We start from the raw sequence: 14390 nt of genomic DNA, 5'->3' as shown, positions 1-14390 counted from the left end.
ATTGAGCCTCATGTATCCTGATAACACAAAACATTGCTATTATAACCTTGAAAGAGTTCCTAAGCCATTAAACTTAAAACTTGATCCATGGTTTAAAACTTTGTTCCATGGTTCATACAACCAACTAGAGGCAGCACAGCATAGCAGTTAAGAGCAAGGCTTTCCAAAGAAGTCTGTCAGATATCATATATATCCAGGTGATTGTCATATAGTTTAAGGCTTGAGAATACTAAAGGTTTTAAGTGTTGAAAACTGTTGATAATCTTTGTTTATGGCATTAGTATTCATGGAGAAATTACTTTATCTTTCTACTGAGTTACTCTTTGATTTACACCCTTGTTCGCTTTTGTTTTCTCTTTTGAGGTTGTCTAGACTACTACTTCGATTGCCAGCTTTGAGACTGATGAACGCTACCATCACTGAAGAACTGTTTTTCAAAGGTCTCATCGGCAATGTTCGAATTGACAGTGTCATCCCACATATTTTAAAAATGGAACCTGCAGATTATAACTCGCAAATAATTGGTCACAGCATTTGAAAGCTGAGATCTCAGTTTAAAGTGATTGTTCTTTCCCAGAACACAAGAAGACACCAAATCGAACTCACTGATTCCAGGGCATCTGGAAATTTTTACTTTAAAAGAGAAACCAAAAACCAAGATATTTTGATTTTACTTCCTTAAGAATGTTTGAAGTGACTGAGCATGTAACAGGAATTAGGATTTCCTTTCCTGTCTTATTTAAGTGAATAAAAAATACTACTCAATTTATTCTTGGTTAAGATGACACCTAAAGCTGTCACCTCTTGACTAAGATTTCTCCTTTTATTTTATAAAACAAATAAATATGTCTCTCTTTTTTTTTCCAGAATTGTGTTCTATTCATGTTTACTTTCATTATGAACTAGTACAAACACTTAATCGCTGAGAAGGATCTTCTTGCATTTTATGCTTCTAAAATATAATCTGTTTTAATTACTTGTCTAAAGAAGATTATTTTATGCTCAGTGGTATAATGATAACACTGGGACTATAGGAGATAATAATTGAATATAAATATTTTTTTGTTTTTTGTAAATATGATACCATTAGCATTTATCACCCTCATTGCTGGCAATGAGACATAGGTTATTTGTGATATTAAGAGCTGATATTTTTAGTGTTGTGTATTAGTTACAAAGCACTTTTTATTTATGTATGTAGCAGAAAATTGTTTTTGAGAATAAGATAGGGTTCATGTTTTAATATTTTTGGTTTACTGTGTTGTAAAAGTAATAGAAACTGATTGAGCGCCACAAGTTTCAGTATTTCACAGTAGATATTTAAATTGTTCCTGTTTATTCCACAGAAAGCGTCTGTCATCTCTCCCTCTTTTCTGACTTTCATTTGGTTCCTGACCCTTCCAGGGATTTAGCCAGTTTCTTTTAGGTCACTGGAAATACCTCCTTTGTGAAAGTGGATTTATCATAACCAGTCTGTGTTTTCAAGGTGAGTTAGACAGTTATTTTGAAGCAGTTGATAATTTTTTGAGACGTCGGTTATTTAATATATGGAGGAATGTGCACTGATTTTTTCACTCTAAAGGGGAAAGGGCTGTTTTAACAATAGTATGAGCATCAGCCTGAAGCACTGCCTTGTACTACCACAATGGAAGCATTTTAGATTCCTTGAATGTCTTCCACGGTAATGTTTTCCTTAGCAGAACCTGATACTGTTAAGTATTTCTTTGCTATAACTTCGTGAGAAATTACTTTGTTATATCTATTTGTTGATTTTTTTTTAAATATGGACATTTTATTGCACTCGAACATTTTTTACAAAGATTTTGCAGTAGAAGAGAAGCAGAATTTGGGAGAAGAGTATGGATTTTACTAATTGCTGCTTTATAGTAAGTCAGAAGTTTTAAAGTATCAATTTACAGTCTTTACCAACTTAAGGGAAACTTTTTTCCCCTATTTAAAACGTGATTTTTGTCAATGGAATTTTTTTTCTATAATTACAGCTGGGTAAACTACGTTTAGTACAGAATACTCAAATGGAAAAATCAGTAGGTTTATACGTTTATAAACCCAATGAAGAAAGCCAAGGACTCAAGAAATTATTTTAAGTAATGTACTAATGGTCAATTAAGATACATGTTTGAAGTATTTTTCCTGATTACATTTATAGTTGTATTTGGAAGTGTTTTTTAAAAACTACATTAAAATGTGGCCTGCATTACAAATTTGTTTTCTGCCAATATATTTGATTTCAGAGTCCTGTTTGTTCATTGTTTGGTCATCCTTTTGTTTGTTCCATTGTTAAGAAATCTCTAGTAAGATTTATGAAAGTACTTTCAGGAAGGAAAAAGCATGGAAAGCATTTCCATATGCCAATATTTTAGGATGATTTACAGTTCAATTTGAAGACTTGCAACTAAATATTACACACTGACCACTTATTTTCTTTCTCCTGAAATCTTAGTAAAGTGTAACCACACAATGACAGATGAAACAGGAGAGAAGAAATCAAAGGATAAGAGAGTTGAATTTTAGGGAAAGAAAACGCAGGTAGAGAAAGACAGGGCCAAAACCAAGGAAATGATCATCTGAATACCTGCAAAAGGTGGTACATTGAGAAAGAAGCCAGTATACGTTACAGTGTCCAAGAATGCTGTTTAGTCCAAGAATGCTGTTTAGTACCTGGAGGAACCAGGTGCTCATTTTCAGAGAGGTTACTTGGAGCATTAAACAGAGGATTGATTGCATATCTGTCTACAGAATCATTGAACTACCTTTCTCTATGTTTATTGAAGTCAGGTGACCACCTTCTTTTTCTTGTTTTTTGTCTTGTTTTTGGCTGCGCTGCACAGCATGTGAGATCTTAGTTCTCCAACTGGGGATCAAACCCATGCCCCCTGCACTGGAAACTTGGAGTCTTAACTGCTGGACCACCAGGGAAGTCCCCAGTGACCGCTTTCTATCCTTCAGCCTTTTTGAGCAAGAAACCAGAGATGAATAATCTTGAGACACTAAACCAGAATATCACAGGATTTACAGGATACCAGGGATAACAGAAGGCTTGGATTAGGTATAATCTTGAAGATATGGATTAAGTGAAAATCTGCATTGAATATGGGCTTTAGTCCTAAGCATGTTCCTAGAATTCTGACCACTGGGTATAGGTTTCTATGCCAGGATTTTTTTCTTTGGAGAAGCTAAGTTTTCTTTGGGAAAAACTAATTTGTCTGGAGAAAAGATCTCTAGACACTCAACTTTTGGTTGTCCCTGATAAGAAGACTGCCTACCATTTTATCCCTCTTCAGTGAATCCCAGTATTTCCAAGTTATATATGTATACATGGGGTTTCCATTCAGCTCTCTAATGCCTACTGTTAAATATGAACATAGAGCCAGGATCATCAGATATTTGAGGACATTTATAATACATAAGAGATCAGTTATAATCTGATGGTGGGGGCAGATAGCAATGCAGTGATCAGAAAAGTACCCCACTTCAAATATAATTAATATTTTGAAAGAAAGTAGGTGTATTCATTAAATGAAAACAGGATGCTTTGAAAAGGAAAATTTAAAGGAAGAAACTGCCCCTGGAAATTTAAACTGATTAAAACAATTCATTAGAAGGGTTGCAAGGTAAAGTTGTTGAGGAAAAGTTTAAAGATTTCAACAACCTTGAAAGTACAATTCACCCTTGAATAACGGGTGTTGAGGCACCAACCACCTGCAGATCCTGTAGTACTCTAGTGTGTATATATTTTTTAAAGTCTGCATGTAAATAGACCCACACAGTTCAAACCCATGATTTTAAGGGTCAACTCTATAACCAAGAGACAGAGAAATAGAAAATGAGACGTCTAACATTTTAATAGTAAGGACTTAAGAGAAAACAAAAGACGTGAGAAAATTATTTGATACGAGAAAAGTTCCACAGAAGGACATGTGATTCTCAGGTTGAATGATTGACCTGTTAAATGAAAAAGATCCATACCATCTTGAAATGAGAACATCATAATCAAAGAAGATAGTGTATTACTGCTTCTAGCAGTATTGTGGAATAGATAATTCTGAAGGCCTCTGATCTACCGCTGGACTTGCGAGAAACATGGCATGAGTTCTCAAAGCAGGCTAAAGTCACAGGTCATGATGAACCCTCCCTGTCCTGGCAGAATCAAAACTCTCTGGGGAAAACATTAATTTACATCAGAGTTGTGCACACTTATGTAGAGGGCCAGAGCATCGGTGTTTTTTACTTTGAGGACCTTACCATGTCTGAATCAACTGCTCTGCTATTGTTCAAAAGCAGCTGTAGACTGTACATAAGTGAATGGGCATGGCAGTGGTCCAGTAAAACATTTAAAAAACAGGGAGTGAACTGGACTTAGCCCTTCGGGTGTAGTTTGCTGACCTCTAATTTAGAACCTCAATTAGTCACACATTAAACTCAACCAAATATGAGCTCACAGAATTATCAAAGTTAGAAGGAAACTTGAATGAGTCAGCAATAAGCAATACATATAGATCCTAAAAAATAGATACTGCAATTGTCCTATCTGTACACGATTCAAACTGTACACGGCAAGTTTTAAGAAGAGAAAAATGGTGGGTGTTGTGATTCAACCAGTATCCTTTTGGACATCTACTGTGTGCTGTGGCTGTAGGCACTTCTGAGTCTTCCCAGCACTGCTGGCTTAGTGACCTCCCTTAGTGACCAACAGCACCAGCCACCAACTCACCTGAGCCAACACCTAGGGCTTCTCTTCCATCTTCTCACCCCCATCGAGTTCAACAGTAACCCCTGAGGCTTCAGCTTCCAGAGTTAGTCTCATATCCCTTCACCTCTGTGTGTGTGCCTCTGCCCCCAGCAGCCCTCTGCAGCAGCGCCACTGAGAACCTTCTGAAGCGCGTCTGTCTGCCCCCATCCATTCCCCGCTTATAACCCTTCCATGGACCCGCTTGCCAACTGTTCATGTCTCAGCTGCCTCCCATGGTCTCCGGAGCCCTGAAGGGTGTGCCTGACTCAGGCCTAGTTCTTCAGCCTTCTCCCTGTGTGTCTCTGTGGGACACACCAAGGTCCCTGTCCCCTTTGGGTGTGCTGCCCCCACTCACCTTCACTTGCATTTTGCTGTTCATCCCCTGCCCTCTGCTTCCAGGGATGGAGGCAGTTCCCCAGGCCTTTTCAACCAGCCCATCTCTGTCCTTCCCACTGGCCTGCCTTTAAAATATTTATTTATTTATTTAAAAAAATAAGTAGCAGAGTTGGCTTGGGTGGACACAAAGCACATATATTGGGCTGTCGGGCACCCACAGCAGAGAGAGTTGAACCTTGATTTTGTCAGCATTATGGGCAGTGGACTTAGAAAAGTTGTGGGGACAGCAGAAATCTTGAATAGGAAGGTGGTCTCCATGCAAATAAGGGAGAGACTGAAGAACCAAATTGTTTAGATGAAGAAGTACCTGGTTTCATAGTAGGCCTGGTAATTTTACAAATCTGAGGCCCTCACCTAGGTGGAGGATAGCAACTGCAGGCTGCAGCAAAAGATTCCTGCACTGCTCTGTTGCTTCACCGCCAACCAATCAGAAGAAAGTCACATACCCTGCAGCCCTCAACCCAAATTTTACCTATAAAAGCTTTTCCCTGAAAACCACAGGGGAGTTTGGGGATTTAGAGTATGAGCTACCCATTCTTCTTGGTTGGCCTTGCAATAAACTTTTCTTTCCCACTCCCACCCCCCAAAAAAACACAAGAAATGGTAACAGCAGTGGGGAACAAACAGATTGTAAAACAAGCAGAAACAACACTAGGAAACAATGAAATCTTAAAGATCAATCCATGGTGAAAGATTATGTCTTTAACACATCTTTTTAATATACACACACACACACACAGACTTATATCCCAGGGAACTGAAAACAGATCTGAAAGAGATGTATACACTCCCACATTTACTGCAGCTAAGAGATGAAAGCAACCAAAACTACCCACTGAGAGATGAATGGATAGGGAATCAGTGATACGTACGCAGTGCGGTATTACTCAACCTTAGAAAAGGAAACCCTGTCACGTGGATTTCATCCTACAGCGTGGATGAAACTGAAGGATAGTATGTTAAGTAAGATAGAAGTGAAAGTGTTAGTCGTGTCCGACTCTGACCCCAGGGACTGTAGCCCACCAGGTTCTAGTGTCCATGGAATTCTCCAGGCAAGAATACTGGAGTGAGTTGTCATACCGTTCTCCAGGGGATCTTCCTGACCCAGGCAGATTCTTTACTGTCTGAGCCAAGACAAGTCCTGCATGATTTCATTTATAGCGGGTATCTAAACCTCATGTGAAGAGTTGACTCACTGAAAAAGACTCTGATGCTGGGAGGGATTGGGGGCGGGAGGAGAAGGGGACGACAGAGAATGAGATGTCTGGATGGCATCACCGACTCGATAGATGTGAGTTTGAGTGAACTCGGGAGTTGGTGATGGACAGGGAGGCCTGGCCTGCTGTGATTCATGGGGTCGCAAAAAGACACAACTGAGCGACTGAACTGAACTGAAAGTAGTCATACTCTTAGAAAGTAGAATAGTGGTTATTGTGCTCTGGTGACCTAAGGCAATGGCAACCCACTCCAGTACTCTTGCCTGGAGAAACCCATGGATGGAGGAGCCGGTAGGCTGCAGTCCATGGGGTCACTATGAGTTGGACACGAATGAGCGACTTCACTTTCACTTTTCACTTTCATGCATTGGAGAAGGAAATGGCAACCCACTCCAGTGTTCTTGCTTGGAGAATCCCAGGGACAGGGGAGCCTGGTGGGCTGCCGTCTATGGGGTCGCACAGAGTCGGACACGACTGAAGCGACTTAGCAGCAGCAGCAGCAGACCTAATAGGAGCTCCAATAAGAGCTTCCCAGGTGGTGCTAGTGGTAAAGAAAGTGAAAGTCGCTCAGTTGTGTCCAGCTCTTTGTGACCCTATGGACTATACAGTCCATGGAATTCTCCAGGCCAAAATACTGGAGTGGGTAGCCTTCCTCCAGGGAATCTTCCCAAGCCAGGCATTGAACTGGGGTCTGCTGCATTGCAGGCTGATTCTTTACCAGTTGAGCTATCAGGGAGTGGTAAAGAACATACCTGCCAATGCAGGAGACGTAAGAGATGCAGGCTCGATCTATCCCTGGGTGTTCCCTGGGTGGGAAAGATCTCCTGGTGGAGGGCATGGCAACCTACTCCAGGGTTCTTGCCTGGAGAATCCCATGGACAGAGAAGCCTGGCATGCTATGGTCCATAGGGTCGCAAAGAGTCAGATACAACTGAAGAGACTTAGCAAAGCACAGCACAACCTAGTATAGAGAGAAAGGGGAGTGTTGTTCTGTGGGTTAAGAGTTTCAGTTTTGCAAGATACAAAAGTTCTAGAGATTTGCTGCACAACTATATATATAGAGTTAACACTACTGTATTATACACTTGAAAACGAAATGGTAAATTTTATGAGTTTTTTTGCCCCTCCCCACACACATACACAGGATGCTAGGAAACCAAATTGTACTTTTGAAAACTGTTCCATAAGGGAGAGAATCAAGCATCTTTCCTATATGAACAGTATTTCAGGAACCAAATAGTTGAGAGGAAGTTTTCTCTTTATAGGGCTTCCCAGGGTGGTGTTAGTGGTAAAGAATCTGCCTGCTAATGCAGGAGATGCAGGAGACATGGGTTCAATCCCCGGGTCAGAAAGATCCCCTGGAGGCGGGAATGGCACCCCGCTCCAGTATTCTTGCCTGGAAAAATGAATGGGCAGAGAAGCCTGGCAAACTAAGGTCAGTGGGGCTGCAAAGAATTGGACACAACTGAGCGCACACACACACTTTTCTCTTTATAGGAGATTTGTGACTAATGGAGGAATAAAATTATTTAGACAATGCTTAGCAGTGACAGCTAAAATCACAAAAAATGAGACAAGCAGACACCATATATCCTCCTGAATGGAAAGATAACAAAAAAATGAACACAAATCTTGTTAGATGCCTAGATTTAATACTAACATCCAGAAATACAGGAGGTAGAAGAGCACAAGGACACAATCAACAAAATCCAGACAGTGGAAAACGCTACAGGAGAAATTACCAGTTTCTTTGTCAAATAAACCAGAAGGACCAAAAACAAGGGGTGGGCAATGGGAGAATCATATATTAAAAGAAAATCAGTTACAAAATATGGAACTTATTTGGACAAAGTAAAAAAATCATTAAATGACTGTGGAAATTTGAACCTTCCTCAGCAGATATTTTATATTAAGCAGTTATTAACTTTTTCAGGTGAGATAATAGTAATACAGTTAAGCTTTTAGAATAATTTTTATATTGTGGAATAAGACAGATGGAATTTTTTAAAAGCAAAAAAGCCTGTGGAAAGCCCATGAAAGTCACACTTCAGCATAAAATAAATTCCTCTGTGACATAATTTTGAGTGATTGAGTCTAAGAAAAGAAAATCTGATCCTAACATTTGGAGGTTTCTCTTTTGGGGTTGAAGATTTAGTAGTGTGACATTACATGTCTCAGTTCAGTTCAGTTCAGTCGCTCAGTCATGTCCGACTCTTTGCAACCCCATGAATCACAGCACGCCAGGCCTCCCTGTCCATCACCAACTCCCGAAGTTCACTCAAACTCATGTCCATCGAGTCGGTGATGCCATCCAGCCATCTCATTCTCTGTCGTCCCCGTCTCCTCCCACCCCCAATCCCTCCTAGCATCAGACTCTTTTCCAGTGAGTCAACTCGTCACATGAGGTGGCCAAAGTATTGGAGTTTCAGCTTTAGCATCAGTCCTTCCAATGAACACCCAGGATTGATCTCCTTTAGAATGGACTGGTTGGACCTCCTTGCAGTCCAAGGGACTCTCAAGAGTCTTCTCCAGCACCACAGTTCAAAAGCATCAATGCTTCGGCACTCAGCTTTCTTCACAGTCCAACTCTCACATCCATACATGACCACTGGAAAAACCATAGCCTTGACTCGACGGACCTTGGTTGGCAAAGTAATGTCTCTGCTTTTTAATATGCTATCTAGGTTGGTCATAACTTTCCTTCCAAGGAGTAAGCGTCTTTTAATTTCATGGCTGCAATCAGCACCTACAGTGATTTTGGAGCCCCCAAAAATTACATGTCTGGGTCCAATCTTATTGTTCATTCCTCTCAGGAAATAATGTGTTTCAATTTTTAAAACTCTTTAGACAATCATGAAGACTTGAAATTATGGATTAGAGTGTAAATCTTATAAACCTTTTCCTTTTTAAAGAAATTATATGGTAAACTGGCATCTGGAAGCACAAAAGACAAAAGAGATGAAGAAAGTGAGCATGTGCCAAGTTTCTCATCTCAAACAGCTAGGAACCAGAGGACTGTTTCAAACAGACACATCAAGGAGTATATGTTTTAAAACATATTGAAAGTTATAAAGTTAGATGCTAGAAAAAATAATGTTCATTTAATGCCTTTTATTATTTAAAAATGGCAGAAATGCCACCTTTATGGCAGAAAGTGAAGAGGAATTGAAGAGCTTCTGGATGAAAATGAAAGAGGAGAGTGAAAAAGTTGACTTAAACTCAACATTCAAAAAATGAAGATCATGGCATGTGGTCCCATCACTTCGTGGCGAACAGATGGGGAAACAATGGAAACAGTGACAGACTTTATTTTCCTGGGCTCCAAAATCACTGCAGATGGTGACTGCAGCCATGAAATTAAAAAACGCTTGCTCCTTGGAAGAAAAGCCATGACAAACGTAGACAGCATATTAAAAAGTAGAGACATTACTTTGACGACAAAGGTCCATCTAGTTTTTCCAGTAGTCATGTATGGATGTGAGAGTTGGACTATGAAGAAAGCTGAGCACCAAAGAATTGATGCTTTTGAACTGTGGTGCTGGAGAAGACTGTTGAAGAGTCCCTTGGACTGCAAGGAGATCAAACCAGTCAATCCTAAAGGAAATCAGTCCTGAATATTCATTGGAAGGACTGATGCTGAAGCTGAAGCTCCAATCCTTTGGCCACCTGATGTGAAGAACTGACTTACTGGAAAAGACCCCGATGCTGGGAAAGAGTGAAGGCAGGCAAAGGGGATGACAGAGGATGAGATGGTTGGATGGCATCACAGACTCAACAGACATGAGTTTGAGCAAGTTCCAGGTGCTGATGATGGACAGGGAAGCCTGGTAAGATGCAGTTCATGGGGTCTCAGAGTGGGACACGACTGAGCGACTGAACTGAACTGATTATTTAAAAAATTAAATATGCATCTAATTTAAATTAGAAAATGTTTTATTTATTATTTCAAAACTTGAAACTGAATCATTAAGTCCTTAAAAGTAGATACTTAATCTTGTACTTCTCTATTCCTCTTCCTCAGTGACCTACTTACACAACAGTAGTATCAAATGTACTTACTTTCAAATGAGCAATAATGATTTTGTGCTTAATATTGAATTCCTTAATGGTAACTTGTTTCTAAAGAATCTTGACTCTAGAAAGGATTTTTGGAGTAGTCTGAAGCAATCACTTTATAGGAGGAAACTGAGGTCCCCAAAGGAGAAAACTTCACCTGGACAACCCTAGTATAGGTGACTTTTCCACTTGTCCTGTCTTCTAAACGGCATCTCTGAAAACTGTTTTGGAAGAACATCAATCAAGCTCATCTTCCCTGGAAAACGGGAGGAGGCCACAAGGGGGCGCTCCAGACCCGCGCATGCGCAAAACCAACTCCGCCTGCCGCGCGTGCTTGGGAACTTTCTGTCGTCGGCTCCCTGCCGCTGAGTGGCTGGTTCCGCCGGCGGGTGTCCCGCGGCGCGCCGTGGAGGCGGGGCCTGCAGGACAAGATGGAGTTGCTGCAGGTCCTGAAGCGCGGGCTGCAGCAGGTCAGCGGCCACGGTGGCCTCCGCGGCTATCTACGGGTTTTGTTCAGGTAGGCGGCCAGCCATGCTCTTGGCTTCTGGGACTGGACTTACCCTGGCTGGTTTCTTGGAAAGGGGTTCGGGCTTGGGTCAGCTTGGAGAGTCCGCAGCTCCTCAAGGACGACCGGCCGAGTCAGCCTGGCTTCCCGCGGGCGAAGTCTGTCCCGGGGTCTCCCGGAGACGGGGTCGAAGCCGGCTGTAGAGGCCGAGCTGTGACTTAGAGGTGAGGGCATATACGGGCTGCACCCCTGCTCTGCTTCCTGGGGAGTAAAGAGCCTGCCAGACGCTCACACTGTGTGACCTTGGGAAACTTTGGGGTTTTTCCCCTCCTTCCCTGGCCTTCTCTTTCCTTCCGTCCACTGTGGAGTTAAACGAAGTGATTTCAGTTTCCCCCGACTTCAACTCGGTGAATTGGACGAGCAGCATCGTACGGGGAAACGGAGTTGGAGACCTAGAGCCGAATGAAAGAGCCAGGTGTTCGTATCATTTTAATATGAAACAATTTAATTTCCAGGTTTCCTGAAGTTTATGGCTAACTTCAGTGCCTCAGACCTAGGGACAATAGATTTTTAAAAGTAGTCTTGTAATTTGAAGGTATTGCGCCTATATGTTAAGTGTATTTAAGGCACATCAGCTGGGTCAGTTTCTCTTCTCTTGTGCTGGAAGTATACAATCGGTGACTATACCCAGCATCTCCTCGTTTTTCTGCTTGGCACACTGCTATGTTTGTGAAAGTTAATACTCTCTCTTTTACCTATGTGTTGTAAATAAAGAATCTTTCCAAAATGTCTGTTTTCTTTTGGACATTCCCAGGGCAAATGATGTGAGGGTTGGCACATTAGTGGGAGAAGACAAATATGGAAATAAATACTATGAAGACAACAAGCAGTTTTTTGGTAAGTGCAGTATTTTGGGGTATAAGTAATGGGAGTGAAATTGGGATTTGATTTTACTTTGTTTTCTGTAATGTATTTTTACAAAGTACTTGTAAAAGGATGAAGAACTCAATAGAAAAAAGAAAAAGATAATCTGCAGGAAAAGAAAACTAAGTCACCAACAAAGGCATGAAAGGTTGCTCATTCTTATTTTTTATTAAAAATACGTGATTATTTTTCAATTTTTATTGAAATATAGTTGATTTACAATGTTTCAGGTGTACAGCAAAGGGATTCATGTATATGTGTATAAATACACATGTTCTTTTTTTAAATTCTCTTCCATTATAGGTTATTACAACGTATTAAGTATAGTTCCCTGTGCTATCTAGTAGGTCCTTTTTGGTTATCTGTTTTATGTATAGCAGTATGTATATTTTAAATCTAAATTCCTAATTTATCGCTCTCACCCTCACTTGTAATTGCAGAAATGCAGCTCAAAAAACAGCGTTATCTTTTTTCACCTGTTGAATTTTGAAGCATTTGCCAATCTGATAAATACTTATTGGGGAAATGCCATAAGAGAATATACGTTAGGACTTCCTTGGTGGTCTAGTGGCTGGGACTGCATGCTCCCAGTGCAGGGGGCCCAAGTTCAGTCCCTGGTCAGCGAACTATATCCCACATGCCCTAAGAGTTTACACGCCACAACTAAAGATTCTGTGTGCCACAAGGAAGATTGAAGGTCACATGTACCGCAACTAAGGCCTGGTGTAGCCGATAAATAAATATATGTGTATATTTAAAGTCTATACGTTAGTGCAGTCCTTCTGGAGGACAGTCAGTAAATTTATATATGTATATTTTTAAAGTCTATACGTTAGTGCAGTCCTTTTGGAGGACAGTCAGTAAATTTATATATGTATATTTTTAAAGTCTATACGTTAGTGTAGTCCTTTTGGAGGACAGTCAGTAAATTTTCTTAAAATTTACATTGCACATATCTTTTGTCCCAGCAGTTCAACTTCTAGGAATCCACCTTAAATATTCTTGCAAACCAAAAACAACCATTGCAGCATTGTTTTACCAGTAAATTCTAAAAGCAACATTAACTGTGCACCAGTTGGATACTGATGAATTGCATTTTTTTATAATACTTTGTTGTTATTAAGAATGATATAAACCAGTACATTTTATATAGAAAGATGTCAAAGATGTTTGTAACACAAGAAACTCCAGATGCAGAACAATTTGTTGCCTCACAGGAAGAAAATTAAGCTTTTTGTGTTCATATTCCAAATGCTGGAAGGAAATACAAGAAACTTAGAAGTATTGTGTGAGTTGGTAATGTTTCAACATTTTGTTCCTCCATGATAAAACTTTGTAACCCTGAAGTTTATTTAATTAATGTCTCTCAGCCCCAGGTTCCTCATGTTATAAAGTAGCATCATCATAATAATATTTGCCTTATAAACTTGTATAAAAAATAGATTAAAATTGAATGGGAGGAGCTTATCCAAATGTAGGACTTCAGCCTCAACAAGATTAACACTGTGGGTCAGATACTTCTCTATTGTGAGGGGCTGGTCTGCACATTATGGAATGCTTAGCATCCTTGGCATCGACCCACCAACTGCCAGAAACACTTTCCTTCTGCAGTTGTGACAACCAAAAATGTCTCCAGACTTTGCCAAATGTCCCTTGGGGGGCAAAGTTGCTCCCTGTTGAGAACCACTGGCCTATTGCTTGGGCTGTCAGTGCCCAAAAATTATTATACTACTGTTGCTATTATTATTACCTTCTTGAACTGTTGGAAATTTTTTGCCATGTGCATTTGTTACTTTCATAATAAAATTATCTTTTGATTGAGATTAAAAGTATCAGAGAGGGAATAATTAGTCTTTATCCGGGGGAAAACTTAAAAGGTGAAATATAATGGCCTTGAGTGCCATGTGCATTCTAAACACATATACATTATCTACTTTAATATTTAACTTCTACTGGAGGTAAGCACTTTAATCCTCCCCTCCCTCATTTTATGGAGAAAACTTGGTCATGGACCTTAATAATATTTTTAGGAATATATAAATCATGTATCCATGTGTGATCGCATTGGAAACAAGTTGGTTTACAAGGGGTAAACAGCAATATCTTAACACTCTGTAACCATAATATTGTAATATTTAGGCAAATCATAGTTTTAGGCCTGCAGTTGATTTTAAGAGATTATCAAAAAGCTTTTTTTTATAATAGAGAAAAAAAACTGAGGCCCAAGAAAATAATCTTATCCAGAAGGAACTTAATTAAATAACAGCTAGGTAGTGGCAGAGCCCCAGGCCAAAATTCTTTCTATTCATTGCTTTGTTACAAACTAGTATAATATTAAACTTCCTTCAGTTTTTCCTCTTTTCTTCTTTCCGTTTTTACCTCACATTGGAAATATCTTTCCTTTTGCTAATTTAAAAAATGATATATTTTGTTTTAAAACATTGAAACTTAGTGTATGAAGTGAAGAAGGAAAGCTTCCTTGTCTCATAGTTTTACCCATTTTAATAGTATATATATTTCAAAATTCTTCAGTGCATGTGTA

At 39.9% G+C, this 14390-nt stretch overlaps 2 protein-coding genes across 6 annotated transcripts in view; both read left to right on the top strand.

The window, feature by feature from the left end:
* NR2C1 (nuclear receptor subfamily 2 group C member 1) overlaps positions 1-2248 on the top strand; it is a 45913-nt gene extending 43665 nt beyond the window's left edge. For all 5 annotated transcript variants that reach the window (XM_055396109.2, XM_088836866.1, XM_088836867.1 and 2 more), the window contains one exon: positions 364-2248. In XM_055396109.2, the coding sequence (XP_055252084.1) occupies positions 364-538 (175 nt within the window). In that variant the 3' untranslated portion in view covers positions 539-2248. The remainder of the gene's footprint in view (positions 1-363) is intronic.
* Positions 2249-10779: 8531 nt separating this feature from the next.
* Positions 10780-14390, top strand: part of NDUFA12 (NADH:ubiquinone oxidoreductase subunit A12) — a 28621-nt gene continuing 25010 nt past the window's right edge. Inside the window, exons 1-2 of the mRNA XM_055395649.2 lie at positions 10780-10936; positions 11739-11821. Of these exons, the coding sequence (XP_055251624.1) occupies positions 10851-10936; positions 11739-11821 (169 nt within the window). The 5' untranslated portion in view covers positions 10780-10850. The remainder of the gene's footprint in view (positions 10937-11738; positions 11822-14390) is intronic.

This window comes from Moschus berezovskii, chromosome 6, assembly GCF_049115385.1.
Source record: "Moschus berezovskii isolate FMDL1 chromosome 6, NW_MosBer_1.0, whole genome shotgun sequence".
NCBI classification, from domain to species: domain Eukaryota; kingdom Metazoa; phylum Chordata; class Mammalia; order Artiodactyla; family Moschidae; genus Moschus; species Moschus berezovskii.
This window is presented reverse-complemented; position numbering and strand designations above follow the sequence as displayed.